At 40.4% G+C, this 27,524-nt stretch overlaps 1 protein-coding gene across 6 annotated transcripts in view; it reads left to right on the forward strand.

The window, feature by feature from the left end:
- Htr4 (5-hydroxytryptamine receptor 4) overlaps nucleotides 1-27,524 on the forward strand; it is a 181,122-nt gene that overhangs the window by 127,025 nt on the left and 26,573 nt on the right. The window contains exons 6-7 of one of the 6 annotated variants that reach the window (XM_021214462.2): nucleotides 3,510-3,567; nucleotides 21,935-25,374. The exons of 3 other annotated variants lie outside the window; for them this stretch is intronic. In XM_021214462.2, coding sequence (XP_021070121.1) covers nucleotides 3,510-3,567; nucleotides 21,935-22,018 — 142 coding nt within the window. In that variant the 3' untranslated portion in view covers nucleotides 22,019-25,374. Of the gene's footprint in view, nucleotides 1-3,509; nucleotides 3,568-21,934; nucleotides 25,375-27,524 lie in introns of those variants that run through there. 2 more of the 6 variants (XM_021214463.1, XM_021214461.1) reach the window with 2 other exon arrangements.

Genomic DNA, 27,524 nt, shown 5'->3' on the forward strand with positions numbered 1-27,524 from the left:
TGTGTGTGTGTGTGTGTGTGTCTGTCTGTCTGTCTGCCTCCTCTCTCTCATATATATTTATAGGCATTTTAAAAATAATAATAAATATGATAAAATATAAAAACAAACAAGAATAGGATAAAGCAGACAACCTGGAATCAAGAGATCCAAAGAAAAAGCAAAAGAAACACATATAGACTTACACACACACACACACACACACACACACACACACACACACAACCACATGCAGAAATCCCATAAAAACACATAATAAATATGCTAAAGACCTGTAAGGAAAAAAGAAAAAAGAATAATGCCCAGATAAAACATCAAGAGTCGAGGATCTTCCTAAAAATGCTATCAGATTTGCTTTGTGTTGTGCTGGGCCTGTGATCCCCTCTGGCATCTACGTTAGCAGCGACTGGACATGCTATCACAGGCTCTGTGCATCCATTTGTATGAAAACTTTACTGATTTAAAAAGCCTTGTTTCCTTGGTGGCTTCCATCCCCTCTGTCTCTTGCGATCTTTCCCCCTCCCCTTCCAGAGTTCTCTGAGCTCTGAGGGGGATTGGATGGAGATAGCCCATTTAGGACTGCATGTTCCAAGCTCTCTCACTCTCTGCACTTTGTTCCACTGTGGGTCTCTGTGTTCCCATCTACTGCAGGAGGCAGCTTCTCTGATAATGACTGAGCAAGGCACTGACTTATGAGTAAGGCAGAATGTTGTAAGGAGTCATTTTACTGCTCTGTTCCTTTAACACAGAGGTTCTTCACCTTTCTAATGCTGGGACCCCTTCATAGACTTCTTCACTCTGTGGTGATCCCCAATCAACACATTATTCATGTTGCTACTTTATAACTATAATTTTGCTCCTGTTAATGATTCATAATATAAATATCTGTGTTTTCACAGGATGTAAAATCCCAATAAAAAGGAAAGATCACATACTTTCAACATACAGTGACACAGGCTATACATTACCATTCAAAAGTGAGGAAAGATAACATAATAGAGAAATGCTAGACCAAAGCAAGACCAAAGACCAAAACAAAACAAAACAAAACAAAAAAATATACCTAGTGTCAAAGTGTTCTCAGATCCGCTCCTTTCAGCTTTGTTAATTGCAACATGTATCTTGATCATATCCAACACAACACCTACCTCTAACTCCTTTTCTAAGGTCTGTGGTCTTATTAGATGGCAGCACCAGACTAGGTTTCCAGTCTATAATTTCTCTCCTGTTGAGTGTGCCTTAAGTCCAAGTAGACAACTGTTGGTTGTCATCAACACGTGAGTGCCACTTACTGAACCCTGATGCATGCCCATCCATGCTGGTAATTGTCATGGTTCCTAGATGTTCCAGCTGGACAGGACTGTTTAATTGCTTCTCTCCCTTGGCAGATACCATAGTATTTTGTGGAACTGTGGAAGCTAGATGACAGCAAAGAGACTTTCAGGTCAGATTCAGCTTGAATCATGAGTCCATTTGAGTCTTTTCAGTGCAATGTCGTCGTTAGCAATCCCCCCCCCCCCCGCTGCTGCCAACCTCAATCCCTGAGGGGCTACATTGATAATCCATATTGTTTGGGGAGTCACTTGGAATACCTTGACTAACCAATCAGAAGGAGGTTTCTTGTTTCTGGCACTGGTGTTTTTTGCTAGTTTATGGTTCCTGTGGGGAGCATTGTCAGCAGTTTAAATTCCTGATATGTAATGCCTTATTATAAATTTAGGTAAATAGAAAACAATGGGATTTCTTGAAGCTTTATCAAACAACCTTGGTTTTACTTGTCCCTTGTCTCTCCTTCTCATTCCATATTAACCTTCTGGCTTGATCTTGTGTAAATCTTATGCAGGCAAGCCAAACTTTGTGAGTGCAATGGTTACATCATAGCATAGCATAGCATAGCATAGCATAGCATAACATAGCATAGCATAGCTTAGCATAGCATAGCTTAGCATAGCATAGCATAGCATAGCATAGCATAGCATAGCATAGCATAGCATAGCATAGCATATCCAGAAGACAGCCTCCCAGAGTGCTCATCACCATCTCCCAGCTCTTACGTTCTTTCTACATCCTCTTCCGTGATGTACCCTGAACTGTAGAGCAGGGGACTTGATAACAATCTCCTGTTTAGAGTTAGCACCCAGTCTTAGCTTATTCTTAGTATTTTGAACAGTTCTAAGTCTCTGCATTACTACTACCCTCTTAAGTAAGAAGCTTCCCTTACCAAGATTGATGGCATCACAGATCTATGGGTATAAGCGTAACTATTTGGAAAAGCAGTTTGACCATAAATGTGGCCATTTAGCTAGCAACCAAACAAAAACAGTATGTTAACCTCTGCAACTTAGGATATCATGGGATTACCATGGGATTGGACTATATTTATAGTATCAGGCATGTATACCTCCTGTGGAGCTGGTGGGGATCAGTTGGTAGCCCCATAAACAATTCTGCCACTGCTACACAAGTGACCACATCTTACCTGGCAGGTCAGTATCTCAGCATGCATGGTCCAGTGCTAGATAAGTCCACTGATCTCTTTTCTCCCTTGGCAACCTTCTCAGTCCCTTCTAGCACTATTAAAGCTAGCCAGCATGAAGATTGGCCTAGTCAGTTGAAACCGATTTCTCTATATCCCACCATTAAAGTATATGTGTTTTTCTTATTGATTTCTGTGCATCGGTCAAGTTTTGGATACTAGTCCTTCATTGTATTATTTTCAAATGTAGCTTCCCAACTTCTGCTTGGGTTTTGACCTTGGTTAACCAAATAATAGAAGTTTCAAGTTTTGAAAGCCACATTTTTACTTGACCACTTACACTCATTTTAGCTTCTTTCTTCAAGAACTCCTCGCATTCACTTTCCTAAATATTGCGATTTCCTGATCTACTTCCTAATTTATAGCAGATCCTGCATTTCCTCACCTACTCATCCCTTTCTCTCTGTGCCCACCAGTTCTCAGGAAGTTATTCTCAACACTCATGTGAGTGTCCCATTCATGAATCTCATTGCCATCTTCATGCCAACTTCTTTTAAAGATTACGATAAAAGAAGACTTTTATCTTCAGCCATAGCTTCCTCTGACCTGAAGACCAGATTAGTTTTGCTTGCTGGACAATCCCATGTAGATACCTCTTAAAAATCTTAAGTCTAACAGAACCAAATAGATTCTTAGTTTTATGTTTCCCTACTCCCAGCCACGTTGCCTACGTCTTTATTTCCTTAAATAGGCTCATCTTCTACCACATTACAGTGAATTTCTGTGACTCAGGGAGAACTGATATATTACAGATCAGACTTACATATGTATGATCAACAGTTGAGTTGCATTAGAATAATCTAATTACTTAGCAAAACAGATTCCCAGGCCCTACTCAGCAAATCAGGGCTAGACTAATAAAATGATATTTCTACCAAGACAAATTTTCTGCATCACGAACTGTAAGATCTACCAGTTTATATTTGCACTGACTAGGAAGGATGGCCAGTGTCTGATGCCATTGCTTTTGTTTCAGGACTTTTGGTTTTGACACGTACTTGCAGTTCTTAGGGTCTGATAAAGTCTCCATATGGGTAAATATTAACTGTACGTTAGGTAACAAAATGCACTAGCATTTTGTCTTGGGGCAGTCCTGCTTCAAGCCAGATGTCTCTTCAGCTGAGAAACATGATAAGAACACATAGCTTTGCCTTGTGACCCCAATAACTAGGTGACAAAAGGTAGAGACAAGCCACATTGATTTGATCAGAGGCTCCTTGGCAATTTGATTTTGCTAACATAATACATGTTTACATGGGATAGAGAGCTCTAAGAGTAGACAGGGCTAGATTACACAGACAGAATCGTCAGTGGTTTAGATTTAGATATGAGATGACTGGTCAACCAGGCTTAGAGCTCTTTCTTGAATCTCCAACTTCAGATATCTTAGATCCTTACTCAGTTCTCAGCTTCTAGAAAGGTGGGAAAACTTCCGAATCCCAAAGAGCTTGCTACCTAGCTTGGTTCTTGGCTGTAATCTTCTGTAATCTGGTCCCAACACTCCTGGTAGATGGCTTTCCATTGTCTACAAATATATTGTACAGTGGTGTAAATATGAGCCGCGTGTGATTATTAACATTTTAATGTTCATAAAATGAAAAAAAAACAAAAAAAAACCCATTGTTTCCCTGGTGGTATTGGCCCCATTCTTAGTATTAATAGCCACATGAGTGGTTTCTGTGTTGAATAATACAATTGTACAATGTTTCAGAGAATGGAGACAGTTCTGTTAGACACCACAGTTTCAGAGGCAAAGAAGGGTTTCCTCTGAAAGGGGATACAATATATCTTTCTCCTAGACTTAACTCATGTTTCTATCTTACATAAGCTTTTATATATATATATATATATATATATATATATATATATATATGATATTATATGTACATATACATATATATGGTATGTATATATCAATTGTGTATATCAACCCTCTATATTTCTAAGCATGGGATAAGTAAATGCAGATTTGTTGACAATCAGAAGAGAAAACATGAGGGCAAGAAGAGAGGGAAAATGGAGAGGAAAAGAGAATGAGAACCCCATCCTTTCCCCACCAAAGCAGAAAAATGAAATTCCTTGGAGATTTTGCCCACTTTTATTTCCCTTACAAACAATTATCAGAACTTATTTTCTAAAACGTAGTGTGTTTTCTGTTAGACCACCCCTTCCCCAATAGACTGTCTATACAAGATGACAGGCAGTTGTCTCTTTAATTTTCTAAGGTTTCCCTTGGATATAAACATTTATCAGTATATCTGCAGGATAAATAAATATTCTAGGGCGTAAATAGATTATATACTACAACAATTTTTTCAAACACATAGGTGTGGCTATTAAAATCATTATTTTTTTCCACCATGAATCCACTTATCAACATTTGACTTCAACCTACCAGAATCCCTTGAGTTCCTTTAAAAAAATAAAATAAAGCTTTTTATACTTTTGAATTGGAAGAATCCCCATCCCCAGATGAACAAATATTTTAGATTTGGTTCCTTTGAGGTCCTGGGAGAGTTCTACTAATGTTAGAAAGATGTTTGACATTTAAACAACATTTTTATGGCCTTTACCCTGAACTTGGAGGTTACAATTGAAGTCAACATTTTACTCATTGAACTGAGCCAGAATCAATTTAATTTAAATCAAGAATGGATGTGGATGCCCTCATTCATCTCCCTTAATCTTCTTCATGGTCAGCGTAATTTATAGCTCAATATAAAATGAACATATTGGCCTACTGGTTCAGAGGGCAGGAAAATTGCCATTAAAGGCACTAAAATATAGTCTTTTCCTTGCATCAGTCTCTGTTACCTGGTTATTTATTGTCATTGCTTACTGTGTACCTTTATGTAGAATAAAATTTAATTATTATTATTATTATAAAATTTTTTGAGAATATATGCATACTATAATTCATCATTTCCACCACTTTCTTCCCCAATCTCATCATGTCTCTCCCACAACTCTCTCTTGAATTCACGGCCTCTTCTTTTTAAATTATTATTATTTTGTCATACACATGCGTGCACACACACACATGTATACATTAATACAACCTGCTGAGTCTCTTGAGTACTGCGCATATGTACATGAATTTAGGGCTGACCATTTGGGATTGGCTAATCTATCAGGGGGCTTGTCCTTGAGCAGACTGGTTATCCGTCTCTTAGTAGCCTCAGTTACCTCTAACTCTTTATCCAGGGTGGGGTCTTGTGAGATGCCCACCATCTATGTTGAGACAGGATCTAGTACTGCCATTATACAAGTTGTGTTGAGGCAAGCATGTTGCTTAGATTTCATGAATTTAGCTTCCCTGTCATATATAGAAGACATAGTCTCACAGCAGACATCCTGATCTTCTGGCTCTTACCATCCCTCTGTCCCCACTTCTGTGATCTTTACTGAGCCTAGGGTGTAGGAGTTATGTTGAAGATGTGTCAGCTGGAGTTGGACATCCAGTGGTTACTTATTTTCTTCATTTTGACAAGTTAAGGCTTCCTGCGATGGCCTCTATATGCTGCAAAGTGTAGCATTTGGTGTAATGAGAGCTGTACTTCCCTGTGGATATAAAGATAGGTATTTAGAATGCATCATATTGAGTGGGTCACACGCCCAAGAAGATGGCTGTTGTTTAACTGGAAGATATTAAGCGTCACAATTGCAGCCTTGAGTCTCTCTTACCATACTGACATTGTGTGGTTCTTAGGCTTTTCAGCTAGTGGGACTATTTGTTTGTTTTCTCTCATGGCCGGTTCCATAGCACCCTCAGACAATGTGCAAGCTAGTCTTCAGGGAGGAGACGTCCAGATGACTTCCAGTACAAATCCTCCATGTCCTTTGTGTGAAGTGTGTGGTGTTTTTGTCTATAAGTTCTTACCTTCACATTCTGGTAGACAACCAAGGGCAATAATCATAGCCTATATATGCAAATCGTTTGGACTCTCTTTATCAACAACCTGAAGGGTTTTCTATACCTGGTGCTGGGATGTTTTGTTAGCTAGTGTACGGCTCTCGGGGGTAGCATTATTATCCTAAGTGACCTAAATTTATTTAACCTGTGTTTATGTGTATGTGTGTGTGTGTGTGTGTGTAAATTATATGTTTTAAATAAACATCAATGTATTAATCATTTTTATATTGCTATAACAAAGCACGATGGCAAAGGAGAAAAGAAAGCAATGAAGTCAGCTTCTGATTTCAGAGGGTTAGAGTCCCTAGTGAAGGAGGCACAGAGCAGGAACAACTGAAAGCTCATATCACAAAACGACAGTCAGAAGGCAGAGTGCATGCTGGGTGTGAATGAGTCTTTGAAATCTCAAAATCAGCTGTCCCACCAGGCTTAGACATCTAGGATCCCCACTGAGGTACTCAGATCTAGAATATGTCACAATCCTAAGTTTCTAAGAACTTGGGGAAACTGTGGACAATTTTCAAAGTCCACCCCAACAAGGGCACCCTCCTCCAACAAGGGCACACAGCAAGGCCTCCTAATCCTTCCTAAAAAATTCCAGAAGGTGAGGACCAAATATTCGAACATTTGAGCCTTTGGGACCGTTTTCATTCAAACCTCCATGATAAATTGTTTCCCTAGGGCTTTTTCAAACAGCTTTGGGATTGTTTATTCCTTCTCCCTGACTTCCTTTCTATTACTCTTCTTTCCTCCCCACTAAAGTCTGTCCTGAATTTTCCACTTCTTCGTTTACAGCCTCCGCATCCTACTATCGCCATGTCTGAAGATCCATCTAGCTTTTACTATGCTGGTTTCTTTGCTTAGCCCAGGTTATAGTCTCACTTGTGAGGCTATGCCAGTGCCTGGCAAACACCGAAGTGGATGCTCACAGCCAGCTATTGGATGGAACACAGGGTCCCCAATGGAGGAGCTGGAGAAAGTACCCAAGGACCTGAAGGGGGCTGCAACCCTGTAGGTGTAACAATAATACGAACTAACCAGTACCCCCTGAGCTTGTGTCTCTAGCTGCATATGTAGCAGAAGATGGCCTACTCGGCCATCACTGGGAATAGAGGCCCCTTGGTCTTGCAAACTTTATATGACCCAGCACAGGGGAAGGCCTGAGCCAAGTAGTGGGAGTGGGTGGGTAAGGGAGCAGGGACGGGGGCATATAGGGAACTTTCGGGATAGCATTTGAAATGTAAATAAAGAAAATAATAATAATAAAAAAAGAAAGAAAAAATTGTGATAAGGATATAAGTGTAGTCCTCCACAATAGGGGGTTACTGGTGGGGATGGGTAAGGGTGGGAAAGGGCTCATTTTTCATTAAAGGGCTAGCTACTGGAAGTTTGACCATGTTCCAGTGACTACATGGACAATGCAAATTGCACATGCTTTGTAAAAAAAAAAAAAAATGGGGGAGGGGAGGTCACAAGAGTAGAGATGAACCTGGGAGGACTGAGAAGTAAGGGTGATCAGGATGCATTATGTGAACTTCCCAAATAATCAATAAAAATATGTTTTTTAAAAAAAAAAGAGCAAAGAACCACAAAATGAGAGAGAATTATGTGGTGTTTATCTTATTGGATCTAGGTTATCTCACTCAGTCTATTTTCTAGCTTTACCTATTTACCTGGAAAAAAATGTGATTTCATTTTTTCATAGCTGAATAATAATCCTTTATGCATACATACCAAAGTTATGTTATCCATTCATCAGGTGACTGATATGTAGGTTGTTTCCACTTCCTGACTCTTGAGAATAGAGAAACAAGGAACATGGCTACCAAGTACCTATGGAGTAGCATAGCCTGTCCATGGTGCCTATGCCAAGAACTGGTATAGCTGCACCATAGGGTAGAGCTACATCTAAGGTAGACTCTATTTTTTTTTTTTTGCATATTTTTGGATATTCTGCACTCTTATCCTCTATGAGATAAGCCAGATAAACATGCTTTCCTGCCCTATGGGATTCCTCTTTATTTGCTTGCTCTCTTCCTTTGCTGTCCAGAAGCATATAGTTTTCATGATGTCTTGTGTGTCAGCTGTGACCTTAGTCCTTGTGTGGAACCCAAGTCAGAGCATCCTTTCCTACCCCTACATCACGTCAGCTGCTACCCAAGTTTCCTCCTAGCAGTTCCAGGGTCTCAGGTTTTACAGTGAGGTCTTTGATCCACAGAGCGTTGACATGTGTGCAAGGTGATAGATTATGGGTCTCTGTGTGTGTGCCTTCAGTTTTCCTGGCACCATGATGTCTTTTCTCTAGTGGACATCTTTGGCGTAATTTTGTGTACTTATGGTTGGACCTTCTATTTTGTCCATTGGTCTACATGTCTGTTGTGCTAGTACCTTGATGTTGTCATTGCTAGAACTCTGTAATACAGCTTGGAATCTGGAATTCCAGTAGCATCACTCCTTTTACACTTTTACTGTTTTGGATATGTATATCTGAGGCTTTTGGAAGGGTGGGGGGGCTTCTGTGAAAACTCATGAAGATTTTGATTCAGGTCACATTGGAATTGTGATAGAATGGTCATTTCACAACATGGAGTAGGACTGATTCTTTCTATAAGCATGGGAGGTCTTTTCCATTTTTCTAGTGTCTTCCTCAATCTCCTTTTTCAGACATTTAAAGCTTGCATTATATAAAATTTTCACTTTCACACATAGGTTTATGTCTATCTGAGGAAGTTTATTATGATTGGCCGTGTTCTTATGATCTCTTTCTCTAAGTATTTGTTGTTGGTGAATAAAATGGCTACTGATTTTTTTTTCTTCACAAGTTGATCTTGAATCATTATCACTTTGTTGAAAGTGTTGATCACTTCTAGAAGTTTCTCATGGAAGCTTTTCTTTCTAACATTATATCGTATGCAAATAGGGGTAATTTGACTTCTTCCTTTCCTGATTTTGCCTCTTATATTCCCTTCTCTTACTGCTGTAGCTCAGTACTTAAAGGGCTGTGTTGAAAAGGAAGGAGGACCGTGGAAACCATCTCTTGTTCTTGATTTTAATGAGAGATAGCTTTGGGGTTCTCTCCATTTGAAATGATGTTGACTGTGCTTGTCATAGCTTTTCAAAATTATGTTGAGGTGTCTTCTCTCCAGTCCTGCTCTCTTTAGAGCTTTTATTGTGTAGGAATTTGCTTTTTATCAAAGGCTTTTTCTGCATCTATTGAAATGATTGTGTGGTTTTTGTATTGTGAAGGTTTATTGACTTATATAAGTTGAATATCTTTTGAGTCTCGGGATACAGCCAACTTGAAGGTGATGGGTGAACTTTGTCATGTGTGCACACATTCAGCTTGCTTTTTTGTTGTTGTTGTTTTTGTTTTTTGTTTTTTGTTTTTTGTTTTTTTGTTTTTTTTTTTTTTTTCGAGACAGGGTTTCTCTGTGTAGCCCTGGCTGTCCTGGAACTCACTCTGTAGACCAGGCTGGCCTTGAACTCAGAAATCCACCTACCTCTGCCTCCCAAGTGCTGCGATCAAAGGCGTGTGCCACCACACCCGGCTTTCAGCTTGCATTTTATTGTGGGAATTTTTAATCTATGTTGATCAGTGATATTTTCTTTCTTCCTCTTCCTCCTCTTCCTCCTTATCCTTCTTCTTTTGTTGGATCTTCACCTGTTTTTAATATTAGTGATACTTGCTTCATAGAAAGAAATTTGAAAGCTATCCTTCTGTTACAATATTTTAGTAAGTTAAGAAATATTAACTATAGCTCTACTTTAAAAGTCTGCTAAAACTGTTGTGAATCCATCTGGCTGGGGCTTTTTTTTTTTTTAATTGAAAGCTTTTTTTATTATTACTGTTTTTATTTCCCAGTTGTTGTGGGTATGTTTAAGTTGTTGATTGTTTCTTGACTTAACTGTAGTGGTTTGTATGAATCTAAAAATTAGCCCATTTCTTTTTAGATTTTAACGTAATGGAGTATAGGTTTTTAAAGTCTTCCCTTACAATATTCTGAGTTTCTTTGGTGTCCATTGTGAAGTTTTCTTATAATCCTGATCCTATTGATTTGGATCATTACTTTTTTAAACTGAGCCACAAATGGTCAATCTTGTTTATCTTCTCAAAATGCCAGTCCATAGATTCATTGATTCTTTGTGTTATTTTCTTTCTATTTAATTAACTTTTGCTTTTATTTTTATTTAATTATTCATTTTCTACCTTTATATAGCAGCATAATTAAGTATTATCCTAAAATTACCCCCTTTGAGACATAGTTTTACATAACTGACAAAACTTTTCCTGGATTAAAAAAAAACACACATCTGTTAGCCCCAGATAATGAACCCATGACAACCAAAGTATGGATACTACCAAAATCCAACTTGGTCAACCAATAAATTTTACTGGGGTTAATTACAGGAATATGGGTGAAGGGTTACAGGAGCAGAAATTACTCAAAGACGACTTCATTACAAAAGCCTACCCTACAAAAGATTGGATGACAGCTCACAATATCTGTGAATCTAGAGCACACTGCCCAGCCTGCAGATAGCACAACAGTTTGGAGAGGGTCCTTTCTGAGTTATTCAGTTTCTCTAAGCCTTCCAGGCAGCTCAGCTGGTTGCTGCTGGACTGATCTTACAGCCTTCTTTGTAGCTTGGCTTTTCTGAGAGTTACTCTCAGGAGTCTTTAATGTTTACATTTGAGAAGGAGAAGCCTAGTTAATCTGGTTACAGTCTTTACTGTTTACCCTTGAGAAGGAGTCAAGTTTCAGTGACTTCTTGAAGCTGTTTTTAGTTGTTTACCATCTGTCTCAAAGCCCTCTTGCAGAATGAAATATTTCTATTTCTGAGGAAAATGCTACACAGTAGCCCAGGTTGGCCTTAAACTTACTATGTAGCCAAGGATGATGACCTTGAACTTCTGATTTCTTGCCCCTGATTCCCACATGCTGGGATTACTCAAATGATCCATTGTACCTGGCTAAGATTCACCTTTATGTTGCTCAGAATGAGTTTTCAGTGTAAATGTAATGGCAATTATCACGTTTGCAGAATCACTGAAATTATACAAATTGTACTTTGCAGCTCACATATACTTACTTTTGACAGACGACAGCTCAAAAGTAGCTCAACTTTTTATATCATTTCTTGACATGTGCACATTCTCAATAAATCAAAAAAAGATTATCAAACATTTCACAGTTTTGTGGCAACAGAGATTTAAACCCAGTGCTTGGTCTCTTTGGAGTATCACTGGTCTCTGAAACAATAAAGTTGACCCTACCAAAATCTTAACAAGAAGTAGCTTCTCAGGAAAATACAGGATCTGTTGAATCATACCGGAAAAGCACTGAAGGCAATTTCCAAAGACATCTACTTAGCTTGTAAAAACTTGGGGCTTAGTACAAGTTAGAACTCACTGCAGAATATGTCCACCATTCAGAGATGTATTAATGAAATGGGTGAAGATTATTTCCAAGATAAGCACTTTTGGACCAGTACACTAGATAAACCCTAGTCCTTTCACTGTGACATAGAACATGTTGCTGCCTCTGACTTGGTGGAAGATGACCTTTGACACAGAGTCCCCAAACACCCCAACCAATATAGCGTGATAGATGCAGATGCTTGAATTTGGTAGACCATGGCTTCAGTGATGTGCCATTTGCCATTTAGTGTCAGCATGACCTGGAACAAGCCACTAAACTTTTCTGGGTTTGTTTCCTCATCTGTAAAGTCGGGATATGAGACCCTTCTCAAAATGACTTTATAACATTTCATATGTATAAAGCTAAGCCTAGCCCAGGCTAAGTCTAACCCCTCTTGTATGGAAAGCATTCAATAATTGGGGGGGGGGATCATAATAATTGTATAATACAACATTATCCACATCTTTATAAAACACCCTTGTCTAATTCCCTGATAAGTGCCTACAAGGAATGAGTTAATAAGTATTGTTCCTTAAGTAGGAAATGTGGAGTTTTCCTCTGCTAAAACGAAAGCAGAAATTAATTAAATATAGTGCAACTTATAAGTAATTGTTTAACCAACATGAGATCAGATTTAGTGACTGAATACACCACGCTCTGTGCTGAACAATTGCAGATTGGATGTCTTCTGGCTTCTTAATTACCCGTTGGCATCTCTCTGACCTGACATGAAGCATGCTAGTCATGTCATACAGGCTGAGCGCCTTCTGTGTGTTCTAGTTTTTCCTTGGTTTCATTGCAAGCCTGCTTACCCTCAGGGTACCAGAGTTCTGGGTAGCAGCCTTCTGAGATGGATGTCAACCATGAGGAGGGGTTGTATATGGAATTTGTGTGCAAGGCAAGCCCAGAACAATTACCATCTTGGACACGTTCAAGTTTCCAAAGGGAAGGAAGCATCCAAGGTCAGAAATGGGCACAGTTTGGCATGGTGCCCCTGGTTTTTGAATCCTGACTGCACATTAGACATATTTGGGAGCTTAAAAAAAAACTACCCGAGAGTGGATGTCACATGTGCAAGATGCTAGCAAGACAACCTAGGGGTAGGCAGCAAAAATCTAAAGGTTTTTTTATGTTTGTTTGTTTTTCGAGACAGGGTTTCTCTGTGTAGCCCTGGCTGTCTTAGAACTCACTCTGTAGACCAGGCTGGCCTCGAACTCAGAAATCTGCCTGCCTCTGCCTTCCAAGTTCTGGGATTAAAGGCGTGCGCCACCACCACTTAAATCTAAAGTTTTTAATAAGAGTTCTAACATTCAATAGGATGGGAAACCACTTTCGAACTACAGAAACCAGGAGGAATTTTTATCTTTTATTGATCACCAATCGGCCATTATCCTGCCTCCGAACCAGTAAAATGAGGAAGTGGTATTAGATAATACCTGAAGATCAGGCCTGGATCCATTTCTTAGGTACTGAGATAATATGCATTTAAACTCTCAGGTCACGATGGTACAGTTCTGCTTACCGATTGGCAATATGCATGTTGTTATAGCTGGGGTCTGCTACAGGCAGTTCATGGGTAGAGGTCAGGAATGATGCTAATCTTCTCAGAGCACACAGGGAAGCCCCCTACAGAAAGAACTCTATGCCCCTAAAGTGCTAGACTATCCTGAAATAGAAAGTTCTTTAAACTTTGAGATTCACAACAGAGAAACTTCTTGTCCTTGCCAGGAGACAGCTGGAGAGTTCTTGAGTAACGCTAGAGGCACAGCACCTGCAGTGTTGACATTTCTCAACCAATGCAGTCTCAAGACAAGGGAAAAGAAACCTTATGGAGGGTAACTGAGATTTCTTCTGGGAAGAATCCTGCATGTCTGTGGTTAGGTGTTGGCAGCCACCTTGCAGATAAGCTTCCTACAAGGCAGGCTCTATGCACTTGTTCCTTTACACCATGTTCTTGGCAAGGACACAGCCCTCTCGATTTAGTCAGAGCAGCTGCTCAGGAAGGGATTGTCTCCAAAGCACACTATGAAACCCACTGAGAAACTAGAGTCTCGTGTAAATGTGTGCTTAGCCCACAGTGGAATGGGATAGTTCTCTGATCCATTGAAGCTTCATCTTACGCAGGGACTTGACCAACTAGAATGTGCTCAAAAGAAGGCAGATACTGTGATTGTTTTTTTCCCTATAGGATAATTCATTGTGTACAAAGAACAGAGGAAGGAACAGAGAATTCTGTGTACAGAGCAAAAGATTCAGATCATAGGCCTTGCTTTTATGTATTTCAGTGTCTAGTATGGGTAAGGGGGACATCTGGCTTGTTCTTAATGGTTTGGGGTTTTATGAATATGTGTTCCAGCACAGTGTGGAATGGATAGCCTTGCTTTGAGTGCTTCTGTAAAACAGAAGGAAACAACTGGATGACCACTTAGCAGTGTCAGCTAAGTCCCTAGAATCATCATGTGATCAGTTGTCCGAGTTTCTGAGAAAGTTGGGGGAGGGGAGTTGAATGAGATAGTTTGAGGCCATTTTCTTCCTACAGTACAGTGAAATGCAGGGAAAAGCACCGCCCACTTCAGCTGTTGTGCTCAGCTGACATTAGAGAAGAGCTGAAGAAATTTTCAGTGAGTAGAGACGCATTGCAGGTGATACAGTCCATTTCAGGAGCTATTCTGTTTTTCCTTAGTGAGGGTTCTCACTAAGAAAAAGATGTGAAAAAGAATGTTCATACTTTTCTGAGGGAGAGATTCACTCCTGAGTTCAATAGCATACAACTATTGGATGCCTGAGATTGCTTTTGAGGAAAACCTTGGTCAAGTCCACAGATCTGGAGACATTTCTTTACCTCTTCATCTTCGTGGCTATCATCAACCAGCTACTATCTAATGGTTTATATGCAAATCATTGAGCTAAATGCATCGTGTGTGTTGTCACATTGAGTTCTTAATCATCTCTGGGCAGGCTTCACTGTTCCCAATTTACTGAGAGAGAAATATATTCAAAGACATTAACTGATGCCATTCTTGGAACTAAGCCATTGGGGGACATTCAGCATCCAAACTTTGTCACCAAACAGGATGGAATCTCTTCTTCAAATGCTTCGCTGTCTAGCTCACCTCCCAACACATGATATCTCAGTATTATTGAAGGCTAGAAAGCCTACAATTTGAACAGCACTTGTTGTTGCAAAGTTTGGTTGAATTTTACTTGCGTGTATCTTAGCATACTATAAGACATGAATCTTATGGGAGGAACTGGTTTACGAATTCAGATTTAGTGGTTTGCAAATTTGTTTTCAGGTTTACAAACCATCCACTCATATTAATTCTTATTCAAACATGTAGCAATGCAAAACAAAACTGTGGATTAAAGGGGGTATTAGTATAGGGGTATATGTACATAACCAAGGACATTGTTCCATCACACCAATGTCTACAATGGCTATCCCATAATGAGGCTTGCTAAAGTCCTAAAGTCCTATAAAACTTACCCGAGAGATACTGCTGAACCCAGTGTGGTATAGACAAGAAAATAGAAGGCTCAGAGACCATCAGGAGTCAATAGAGGGATAAAGGAAGATCAGATCTTGGGTTCAGAACTCAGGGTCTCTAACTCATTTGACATCTTGCTATTACATTTCTAGTAGAGTCACACACAATGTCCTAGTAGGTAGAGATTCAGCAAAGATGCACAGAGACAAGATACCTTCTAGAAAGATGTCTTGGTGTTCATAGTTTCTCATTTACTTCTGATGGCTCAAGTCCTGCTCCTGGGTGCCACACCCAGGAGCCATCTACAACAAATGACTCAAACCATCCTGGAAACCTCTGTATTCCATACAGTGCTTTCACAGCTTTTCAAAAGGCTTGAACAGAAAGCTCATCACACATTTTGGCAATCTTAGGAGATTTTTCCCTTGACAACACAGTAAATTATATGGGTTTTCTTGTCCTTTTTTTTCCCCTTCTGGAGCAATGTATAATAGAGCTTAGAAAGAGACTCTGTTTTGCATCTTATAATCTAGGATAGGTCATTCAGACATGGAAGATTTAAACTGTGCATGCCAGCTGGATTGGGCTGTGATAGTATAAGCTTAAGCTGTGCACTGTGACTTGCTGAAGGTGAAAAGAAAGGTGAGAAGATGCCCTGCTAGGCCTGACACAATCTTGTTTTCTTGCTCATTTCTCGCACTGCAGCCATGTTCCTCTTCCTGTGGTAGGTGTATGTGCTTGGGAAGCCTTCTCTAAATCATCACTGGGCTTTCCTACCCCTGCCCACTTGGGCTACCTTATCTGTTGTCTCAATTTCCTTCCCAGCACAACGTTAAGTTTTCCTCCAAGCACAGTTCCGATGTGAGCTCTTTAAACTTCCCTGATCCCGCCTCCAGATCTCTGATCAATAATTAATTAATTTTTTTTCCCTGTGGGCTCTCTTCCGGTTGCTTTTTCGTTCTTGTGGAAGCTCAGCTTATCCCGGGATCTTCTTTGTGCACCTTTTACACTTTTACCCACCTGCCCTGCTTCTCCTGAGCAATGTCTAGGGGGTTAGGGGGTCTTTCGGGGGACAGTACACACTTAGTGATGCTGGCTTGGTAAGGCTCTCTAGTTCTACCTGGGCCTAGTAAGTAGGCCTCATCCTTTTGCCAAAAAGTAAAGACCAGTGTGCTATAATTCTTTAATGATTATGTGAGGCAGTCATAATTTATCTAGTACAATAAAGACAGCAAGTGAGGATTCTTTTTACTACAAGTCTCAACTTTAAACACAGGTTCTTCTAGATGCATTTAGATTTTCTTCTATTTGAAATGGTTCTGCAAAAAAAAACAAAAACAACAGAAAAACCAACAAACACAGGCATATCTTGACCTGCACAAAGACTCAGTCTTCTAGTTCCTTTGCTATTTATACATCATGATAGACAATGAATAATTATTTAATAGTTATTTATCTCTGCTTCTTCCTGCTCACCACCACCCACTCCCCAGTTAGAGCCCCCATTGTTCCTATTGCCCTCTAGGAGAAAAAAAATAAATGAATAAACAGACAAACAAACAAACTGGCAATAAATGCTGTTAAGAATTTGGGGGAAAGGAGAAGCCTTATTTACTGTTTTGTGGATCTGCAAACTGGTACAGCCACCATGGAAATCAACAACTTAGAAAAGGAAAGGTTTACTGGGGAATTATGGATCCAGTGGATCCAAAGGGATAAGCATCCATGACCATCATGGTAGGGAACATGCAGCAAACAGGCATGGTGCTGGTATAACAGCTGGAAGTTCCCTTCTTGATCCACAAACAACAGGAGAGAGAACTAACTAAACATGATGTGAAACCTTTGAAACTACTAAGGTCACGTCCAGTGACATACTTCCTCCAGCAAGAGTACACCTTCTAATCTTCCCCAAAGAGCCACCAACCATAGTTCAATTATTTAAACACGTGAACATATGGGGGCCGTTTCATTCCAGCTACCACACTCTACTCCCTGGCCACCATAAGGTCATGACCATACCATAAGGCAAAATGCATTTACTCCAATTTCAAAAGTCCCCCATAGGCTTTGTATACCACCTCAACACTATTTTAAAATATAAAGTCTCTTCTGAGATTTCTGGCGATCTTTTAATATATTAACCCCTGTAAAATAAAAAAAAAAAAATCAAACAAACAAATTCCATACTCCCAACGTACACTTTATCATTTCAAAAAGAAAATAGGGGGCATAGTGAAGAAATGTCGGACCAAAGACTAACCAACATTAAGGAGAATATGTCTAGTGTTGAGGGACTGCAGTAGCTTCATCCCTGTGGTTTGGCTGCCTGTAAAATAGATTGCTTTCTTGGGCTGGTCCTACTCCCTGTTTACAGCTCTCCTTAGCAGATATCCCATCGCTCTAGAACCTCTAACATATCGGAGTCTCCAATGCAATCCAGGCTCCATTTTCACAGCTTCTCGAAAAGGCCTTTAGGGGCCTCTTCTGAGCCTCTCTGAGCTTTCATTCAGGGACTGCCCTGCCACATGCTACCTGGCTTCAGTGGCCACAGAGGAAGATTCTACAACTCTTATTTGAGTATCCCTCATGACTCTAAAACCGGATCCATGTGGGTATCTGCCACATTTGGGTAGAACCCTAGCCAGAAGTAGAAAACTCCTTCAAGCCCTTTCTTTCACAAGTAGGAGTTTAGCTGGATGGAATCTTTCTCTGAAGGCACACTTTCCTTTATCACCCTGAGACTCAGACTTCTCCTTGATTGCTTTGTTTCTTTCAGCACGGGCCTTTGGCTCCAGCATTACATTTCTTGGTGCTCTTTTTCTCTTCAAATGATCTATCTAGTATCCCACTTGGCCCACTGTTCTCTTTCATTGCAGATCTACACAAGAGTGATTACTAATAACCATGCAGCAGAGTCAGCACTAGGATGTACTGAAGTCTCTTCCAAATTGTAAATTAGTTCATTATTTTTCAATTTAACCCCAGGGAAATTCTTGGGACAGGGGCAAAACAGAAGTCAAAATATAGTAGTAATGGCCTCTACCCCAGTTGCTGTTAAAGGTCTTGCTTCCCTCTGAAACCTCTTGAGCTGGACCTCCTCCACAATCCATATAGCTCTTAGCACTGTCTTCCAGGTTTCTACTAGGATGCCCCACTAAAGCCTGATTATAGCACCCAACTGCTTTTCTAGGCCAAAGTCCCAAAGTCTTCCATAATCTTCCAAACCCGTCATGGTCAGATCTATCAGAGCAATAGCCCCACCAATTTCTGTAGTAGCTAGTTTTCTTTTGCTGTAACAAAACACCATGACCAAGATAGCTTACAGAAAAGAAAGGTTTAGTTTGACTTGCCTCTAGTGGGATAAGGGTCCATCACCATCGTGGCAGGGAGCTCAGTGGCAGGTAGGCAGGACTAGTGTTAGAGCAGAAGCTGAGAGCTCACATCCTTATCCACAAAAAGGAAGCAGAAAGAGCTAACTTGAAAGGGTATGTATCTTTTGAAATCTGTAAGCATGTCCCCAGTGATATTCTTCTCCTAATAAGTGTATACCTCCCAAGCCTCCACAAACAGCCACCAAATGGGGACCAAACATTCAAACACATGAGCCTATAGAGAACATGTCAATCAAACCACCACACCATCCATCAATCCACATCTACTTTATTCCCTCCTACTAAATGGAAATAAATATTCTGTGCATTCCTTCCTTATAGATTTGTGATGAAGATTAAACTTGAAGAAAGATGAAAACATGCTATCTATTGTAAAGAGGCTCAGCCAGTTCATAAAATGAAACCCTGTATACTTCAAACTGACCTGCTAGATTATTGGAGAAAATTTGTTTTAATGATGTTTTGTGTCAGGGATTTTGCATAGCTCTGTCAATGTTCTTGGCCATGTCTGCATTTGAGGACAGTCAGTTATGGTTTCACTGTATTTTGAACCTGAACCCACACCCTTAGATACACTTAACAGCTTTGGAGAGATAATTTGCAGCTCAGAAACTGAAGACTTCTCAATTCTTTGACACAAAAGCAAAATTACCTTCCCTGTGTTTCCAGAAAATCCTCTTCTCTCTAAGTGGAATATAAAGTATCAAATGCTAACAATAGGATATTAAAAGCCAAATTTGATGCAATTACCCACAGCTTTGCAGAACAGTCCCACACACCACACAACTGCTACCCAATCAAAAGGCCCGTGTCTGTCACCCACTATCCCTGCTACTCATGGAATCAGAATGTCAGGACTGCAAAGGATCTTATGGATTATTCTCCTCCTACTCACTTAGCAAATGGGGGAAATGAGGCAGAGAAATAAGTCTGTGCTGCTGGGTACATCCACTGGCAGACCAATGCCACATTAGAACTCCCTGCGTTATTACTGTTTAGTGCTGCGCTTGGCAGTTGCCCCTGCTCCTGACTTTAGCTGGCAGCAAAGTGGGTTCCTGAGATGGCAAAACAGTGCGCACTCAGTGTTATCTTTTATACCACATACCATCTCTTCTGATGTAATGTAATCTTCCATAAATTTTGATCTTGTGTAAAAACGTTCAGGAAGATTGCACTAAAGTCTTAACTGTTAATTGTGCTGGCATAATAATGTAAGTTGAGAGTATTCCAAACCAGTGACATCACTATACCACCCCTTTCCTGTTCTAAAGCCCCCTACTTCCTTTGCTATTGTGGAGAGGAAATGGTTGTGCCTTCCATGGAATTAGAGGCTCAGCCATTATGAAGGCTTGGCCAATGGTATATGAGCAATCCTTTATTCCTTCTTTTCTTCATTATACTCACATTTTAAAAAAATCTTTGTAGACATATCAACAGATGAGATAAATAAAAATAAAGGGTAATGATGTTAGGGCATATGCTGCGTTATCTAAAGAGTTAATGGCATTTGAAAATTATAGGACGATATATAACCAAGAATGAATCTGAATCCCAAGTGTGTTCAAAGAAAGTGGCAGTCAGAAATAGTTTTATGTTACTATTTTGGAAAGAATGAGTGTGTATTCTCTACAGTAAGAGAAGATGCTAACTAAAGAGAAAAGAACATTATGGGGACATTGCTGTCTAGATTAATGAAAAGCCATACACATATCTCCAAGCAAAGTATACAAAATCTCATGTCTTGAAAGTTGACTGACCATAGCCCCAAGTGGTTCTCTGGCAACTACAGAAGAGTGGCAATACCCAGTTTTTCAAGAAAGTCTCTAGAAATTTCAAATGTGTGGCATAAAGTAGACTTCATTAGAATTCTGAGACATTCATTGTACAAATGAGCAAAAATAACTCAATGTAAGATGTGATCATATTCTAATAGAATAGTTTTTGGTGAAACACTTTAACATATCACCAGGCAAAGCCAGATAGGATGAAGACATGTTGAAGCTTGTGTGTGTTATAGCACGGTGCACTGTTATACTATGTTCTGCCCTGCTGTGTACTTTTCCTTTGCTAACACTAAGCTGAAATGTCTAGATAGTGCCCACTACAGGTTCTTATATTTGATAACAAAGTCATTATTATTAGTCAATAGTGTTAAGGGAGGAACTGATAACTAAAATCTGGTTCCCTAATTGTTTCTTGATTGTGCCAATAAAGATGGCAGAAGCCAATCATTGTTATGAAGGTAAAGAGGTGGAATTTCCTAGGTCCCAGAAGGAAGAGGAGGGAAAGAGAGAAAGGACTTTTCAGGCAGGCTTTGGAGAGAGGAGCATGGACCATGTAAGGTCATGTACTAGAACTTGTGACAACCTCCACCACCAGCAGAATTCTAACATAGGATAGCGATGAGTTTAGAACAATAGATTCTTCACCCAGTGGCTGTGTTATCTGGCTGGTTTTAAAATATTAAGGCTGCCTGGTGTTTTCAATCCATGGGAACTCAGGTGAGCAAGAGAAAGGGCATAGTCTGGGCAGTTATTAGAGCAATGGTGGAGCTAGATGCCTGGTGGTTGTTCCATGTAGAGCAATCCCATCTTCTGGCATTCATGGGGAAAAAATGATCTGCCGGCACCAAGCAAGGAACAAGCTTGGGTTTTTTAAAACTACTCGCAATAGCATATTAGCATTGATAGGAATGAGATCTCTGTGAGTGTATCCACATAAGCAAACTGATTATTTAGTCTGTATATTGTGCTGTTTGTTGTGCCTGAAGAGCTGGGCTCCTTTCAAGGGACATCCCCACAACATGTATTTTGTTCATAGGACAGTGCTCATTATGGAATATGATCTGGAAGATAGAACACACAAGAATCTGTTGGGCTGGGGGAGAGAACACTTAAGGTATCCCATCAGGAGAGATTAGGATTTGGGGTGGGTCTGGAATGTACAGCAGGCTTGTCGGGAAGAAATGTTAGGAGGATAGATTTGGGCTGAACATTAATTATGTTTAAATAGTTAAGGTTGTTCAGGAATAATCATGGCTCGTTTATTGTCGGGAACTCCTAGTTTAGAAGCTAAGCTGCAGCCTATTTGCATGGTGCATCGAGGAGCCTGCTTTGGGTGTGGCTACTCACCATCTCTTGACTCCATTCCAGTACTTGAGCCTTTTTAATCTTCTTCTCCTCCAGGGATGCAGTGGAATGTGGTGGCCAGTGGGAGAGTCGGTGTCACCTCACAGCAACTTCTCCTTTGGTGGCTGCTCAGCCCAGTGATACTTAGGCCCCTGGGACAATGACCTAGAAGACAGCTGTGGCTTGAAACGAAGCCAGTCCTAAGCTGCTACTTGTGTGCATGTGGCTGGCCTGGCACTCTCTTCTCCAAGGCTTTCCAAGAGCATGAGGCAATCCGCACTGGACTTTCCCGCCAGGAATCCAGCAGGCGGTATTTGAGGAATTCAGGGGGAGAGAAGGGCTTCCTCCTTCATTTTCTGTTTCTCAACAGTTCTTCTTCCTGGAGTCTCCACTCTTGCTTGGTGGTCTCTGAAGTCTATGACCTAGTCTCCTTGCTGTTTTCAGTCTGTCCTATAAACGTTTACTGTGTTCAATTTTCAGTTTCCAAACATGCCTTCTTTGAAGTGTCGTCTTACAGATACTGTCAAAACATGTGCCTGTCTCGATCACATTTTTTGCTTGGTCGCATCTACCATAACCGTGTTCAGACACTCCACCCTCTTTCCTTTGCTCTCTTCTCTGCTGGTCCCTTGTTCACTTTCTTTCCTTTGTCTAGGTATAGACATGTATTCTCTTGGCCAACCCTGTACCAGCCACAGAGCTCTGTTTTCTTTTTCCTGTGTTTAGTGGTAATGTTCTCTTCAGGACAGGCTCCATCCATTTGCCATCGGAGACACAAAAGAGAGATCTGTCAGTGGGACATGGTCTCTGCAGAAACCCTGGAAGGAAGTCAGACAACTTCCCCCAGTGCCAGGACCAGATCTATCTCATCTGAGAGATTTTACTTTCCTTTCAGCTTAGAGAGCACACCTAAAGAGCCTTAGACAGGGGTGGTGCCATCACAGGCATCTGTAAAGAGATGCTCAGTCTCTTCTACGAGCTTGTGGTGAAACACACAGTAGCAGCTCGAAACCTCAGAGTATGGCTTTGCTGCTTCCAGTGGACAGAACTGATGGATGCTCACCTTGTGGAGCCTTGATACTCTTTTTATCTTCTAAGGGGAGAAGTACAGAGTCCAGAAATGCTAGTAATGAGAAAACAGTATCTGACTCCAAGTCAGAGGACCCAAATGTCAGCCCAGGCTCTGCTTCTGAAATGCTGTGAGACCATGAACAATGTCTTTCCATCTATGAACTTTACTTTCTACATTGCCAAATTTAACTTGGAGCAGAGGAGTCTTTAAGATTTCTTTCCATTTCTAAGACAATAGGATGCTGCTATTGCCTGCCATCTGCTACCTCAAAAACTCATGGCCCGCCTACCCGTTGGCTTTGTTTCAAAGGAATGGCCCTCCTGATTTGGGCGTTCTAGACTTCTGACTTGATCATCTGTGCCCTTACAGTGAACCTGGTATCTTTCACTCAAAGCAGAGTCCACGGTTTGTCTCAACTACCTGAGAGCAAAGGTTCTCAGAGAGGGAAGCACTGCTTCTCAGAGCCAGGTGAGGTTCAGCTTTCATCTTGACTGTGGTCTGTTCCCACCTCAGGACTATGCTCTGCACCGTTCTCCTGAGCTTCTCATGGAGTGGCACTTGCTATTCCTTTCAGCGCTGACTTTCATTCTGGAACAGAACTTGGCAGGAAAGAGACTTTGGAATGAGGAAGAGAAGATTGCCAAAACCAGTCAAATGCCAAAAAAAAAAAAAAAAAGAATTCTCTACTATGTGACGACTTAAGTTTTCTTGAGCATGAGCCTTGACAAAAGGAAGTAGACCCTGAGAGAGAATTCCTATATGCTGCTGAGGGAAAAAAAAAAGAAAAGAAAAGCTCTGTGCTAAGAAATATTGATGCTGAGATGGTTCGTGTCAAAACTGATCCAATGGAGCAGTTCTCACTGGAGGCCTCTTCTCGTCAACCATGAAGAGAGTTGACAAGAGTTGCATACTGACTCTGTAGCAGGATCAGTCCACTTTGATTTGTAACTCCTTGCTTCCCTGCCATGGCTAGGCTCAGCACTCATTTGGAGGCAAGCAGTGCTTTGAGGCTGGTTCTTTTCTAATACAAGAGATGAGATGCAACCAACCTGCCTCAGCTGACCGTATGCCCACCCCATCAACGAACATGGTGGTGGGTGAGTGGCTTAGGCACCAAGTCAATGATGAACTGGCTGAGTGGATGGAACTAAAAGCCGGATGGTGTGAGCCTCAGGAATGCTTCCATGTACTCCATAACAATTGATGTGGAGAGAAATTATGTTTATGGAAACATTTTGTAAAATATAAAGGGACAGCTCATATATTTGTTATTATTATGGGTATTTTGAATTACTGTAGATGTGCTTGAGCTCTCAAGACCATTTTTTTTCACTAATAAGTGAGGTCAATTTAGAGTGAGCTTTCTGTGTTGGAAACAAAGCCCAAGAGCAGCCCTTGGGTACCAACACGCCCTTGGGTAGTCATCCTTATTATTTTCTCCTCATTGGTTGCTCAGTTCACACATTTATACATCACCCTCCATTTAAAGGGATTTCTTTGTTCTCAAAGGGGCAAATAGAGAAGGAGAGTTTGGGCAAGTTTTGGTAAGAATGACTCTAATTTTATATGTAACTTCATAGTCTCATGAGCTAAGTTCATATACCTGCTTTTCATATAAAAATAAATCTGAAAAAGTTCCCTATACATAAAACTAATTCCCACCTTATAAATAAGATATATACATAATATATATTTATTTAATATATATATATACATATACATTATATATACATATATAATATATATATTATATTAAATGTGGACCAATGTATGAATGGCCAGTTGACAAGAATGTTACATAATGGGATCACTAAGTTATTGAACAAGGATAGACTGATATTTTCTGACCTGAAGATAGTCTATGTCAGCTGCTGTTGACTACAGCATAATGTCATTTTATCTAATACCTTCATTTTGTTTACAGTTTTTCCAAGCGTAGTTACCAATGGGGCTACTTGTATCATTTATAGTTCAATGAAGCCTCTAGTGTAATCAATCTAGAAAGCACATGTGTGCCTGCTGTTGAGAACCTGAAGCTTAAATCTTACGATTTCGAGGGTTGGTGAGATCTGACGATGGTGTTATCTTTGGTGTCATGAACTGGTTGGCTATACCTGTGGTTTATTGAAGCTAATATTTTTAAGGTACTAAGAGCCCTGATTATTACCTTGTTTCCATGGAAAGCATCCTTGGTTTTGTGACAGATCCTTTTGATGCAGTTTCCAGGAATATGTTCTTGGAAAACACAGGGACCTGCATAGGTTTTGTTTTTAAACTGATTAATTATATTTATTGATAAAATATTGACATACTACACATGTTTGTATGACTTCATCTGTACATGTTTAAATAATTTATACATTATGACAAATTTTAAGTCATAAAAGAAATAATTGAGTTTTAAGTATGCAATAAAATGCCAAAGATAGCCCATGTGTGCCAGTACTGTGGAACATCTCTGTAACCCTCAGAACCAGGTCATCCCCTGGAAGCTATTGTCAACTGGAATCAGAAATTTTCTCTCTTCGATATCAATTCTCCTTAAAATAAGCCCAGAAGCTCGGGTCTCTTAAGAAATGTGATTCTACCTGCGTGTCTGCCTGCCTGTCACCTTTATTAAGGCCTCAAGCACTAGGATAGATCTCTTTGACATTGTCACCCTGTGGCCAGCCACAGTGTGGGCATACACCTCAGACATACTAAAGACAGGAACTATAGGGAGTCCTTCCCAGCTGTGTGATCATGACATCTGCTTACATGCTGGACTGAAATGATTAAGCATATGCCTCCTTGCTTAGAGCATGTTCTAAGGGCTGGAGAGATGGCTCAAAGGTTAAGAGCACTGACTGCTCTTCCGGAGGTCCTGAGTTCAAATCCCAGCAACCACATGGTGGCTCATAACAATCTGTCATGAGATCTGATGCCATCTTCTGGTGTGTTTGAAGATAGCTACAGTGTACTTATAAGTTAAGAGAGAGAGAGAACCTAGAACCTGACCAAATCCTTTCAGGACAAGTTATATGTTGATAAAATTTTAGTCCCATCTTTTCTGAATTATGACATTGAAAAGACTTCCACAAACTGGGGCAGAGTGTGGAATAAACCCCAACCCTTCAACTCTTGGGACCTCTACTTTCTGACATACAATGTAGACAATGAGACAATTATCAGGTTTTCAAGTCAGAATCCTTTCTCCATACAAAGAGTTTCCAGAGTCTTATTGCATAAGAGATTCAAGGAGTTCTGTATTTCTGAATTTCCCGTATCTGCTCACTTCAACTCGCACACTAGAAGGACACTTGTCAGGACCACTAAAGCCTAAACTGGGCCTGATGGTGCCTGGTTTCCCTTCATTCTTTGTTTTTCTAAAATAGGGTCCATAGAACTGATGCAGGCACTAGATAAATATATCTAGGTGCCAGTCATTGACCTCGATTCTCATCTCCCCCCCTTACTTATAAAACCTCTCCTTGCAAACTCTACCACCTGGAACTTCCTGGAATAAAAACTTAAGCCAGTACCAAATACGGAGTATATGCTATCTTCAGGTGCAGCTCTAGGTCCTAAAAATGTTCTGTAGGAAGGACCAACCCAGGCTTTTCTGTCCATTCTGAGACTTAATCCTTCTAACAGCATTACAGGGTTCAAAGGAACAGTTTTGAGCAGACAATGTATTAGGATCCTATCAATACTGACCACTGACAATCTTTCTGTTTTGTAAAATAGAAAATAAGCAAGAAGACACAAGTATGTGAATTAGACAGATTTAGATGTTGGTATGAGCTGTAGGGGGGCATAAATAAAAAGCACAGCCTACAGAGGATGATGTGCCACTATTGCCTGGCTCCTGAGGAAGATGCAGATGAGGTCTCTGTGATCAGAGTCAAGAAGTAGTAGGGATGTTATGTAGGACAGCAAGAACAGCAGACACCAATTCCCTGGGGCTGCAGGGATACCAACACAGGCAGCTGGAGTTCAGGGAGTGCGAGACTGTTGCAGGAGGTGGGCTCAGCGAAATGTGTAAAACCTGATGCTAATTCACACACTTAGACTGTGGCTCTTTGTGGACTTTAAGTTAGCTGCTTGCAAATAGGAGGAAAGAGGTTTCCTACTAAAACAACCCATATTTTCAGAAATAAAGGACATCCATTGAGTGTGTAATCAGGAGATATTTTTCATAGCATTTGTTTCTTTGCATGCATCTTGACTGACATTGTTCTTCCACAACTGGCATTACCTTTTATATACAGTGGGACATTAGACCCTAATGTCTGATTCTGCACTGCCGTCACCCCTTTGAAGACTCCTCGTTACACACAAGCCTAGGTCTCCCACTGTTTTCTTGATAAAAATGCTTATGACACACATGTAGTTATTCCTCTTCATCCTGGCAAAGCAAACAAGATAGTCTGGATTACGTCATTTCTCTTTGAAGTTCTTCAGTCAACCTATCGCTCCAGCTACCTATTCCTGGGCATGCCCCACCCCCACTCCCATCTCTCACATGCTGTATCTCAGATGTCACCTTCTACTTAGTTTTTTCCAGCATTCATGACAGCCTTTTTTTTTTTTTTT

This window comes from Mus pahari, chromosome 15, assembly GCF_900095145.1.
Source record: "Mus pahari chromosome 15, PAHARI_EIJ_v1.1, whole genome shotgun sequence".
NCBI classification, from domain to species: Eukaryota; Metazoa; Chordata; class Mammalia; order Rodentia; family Muridae; genus Mus; species Mus pahari.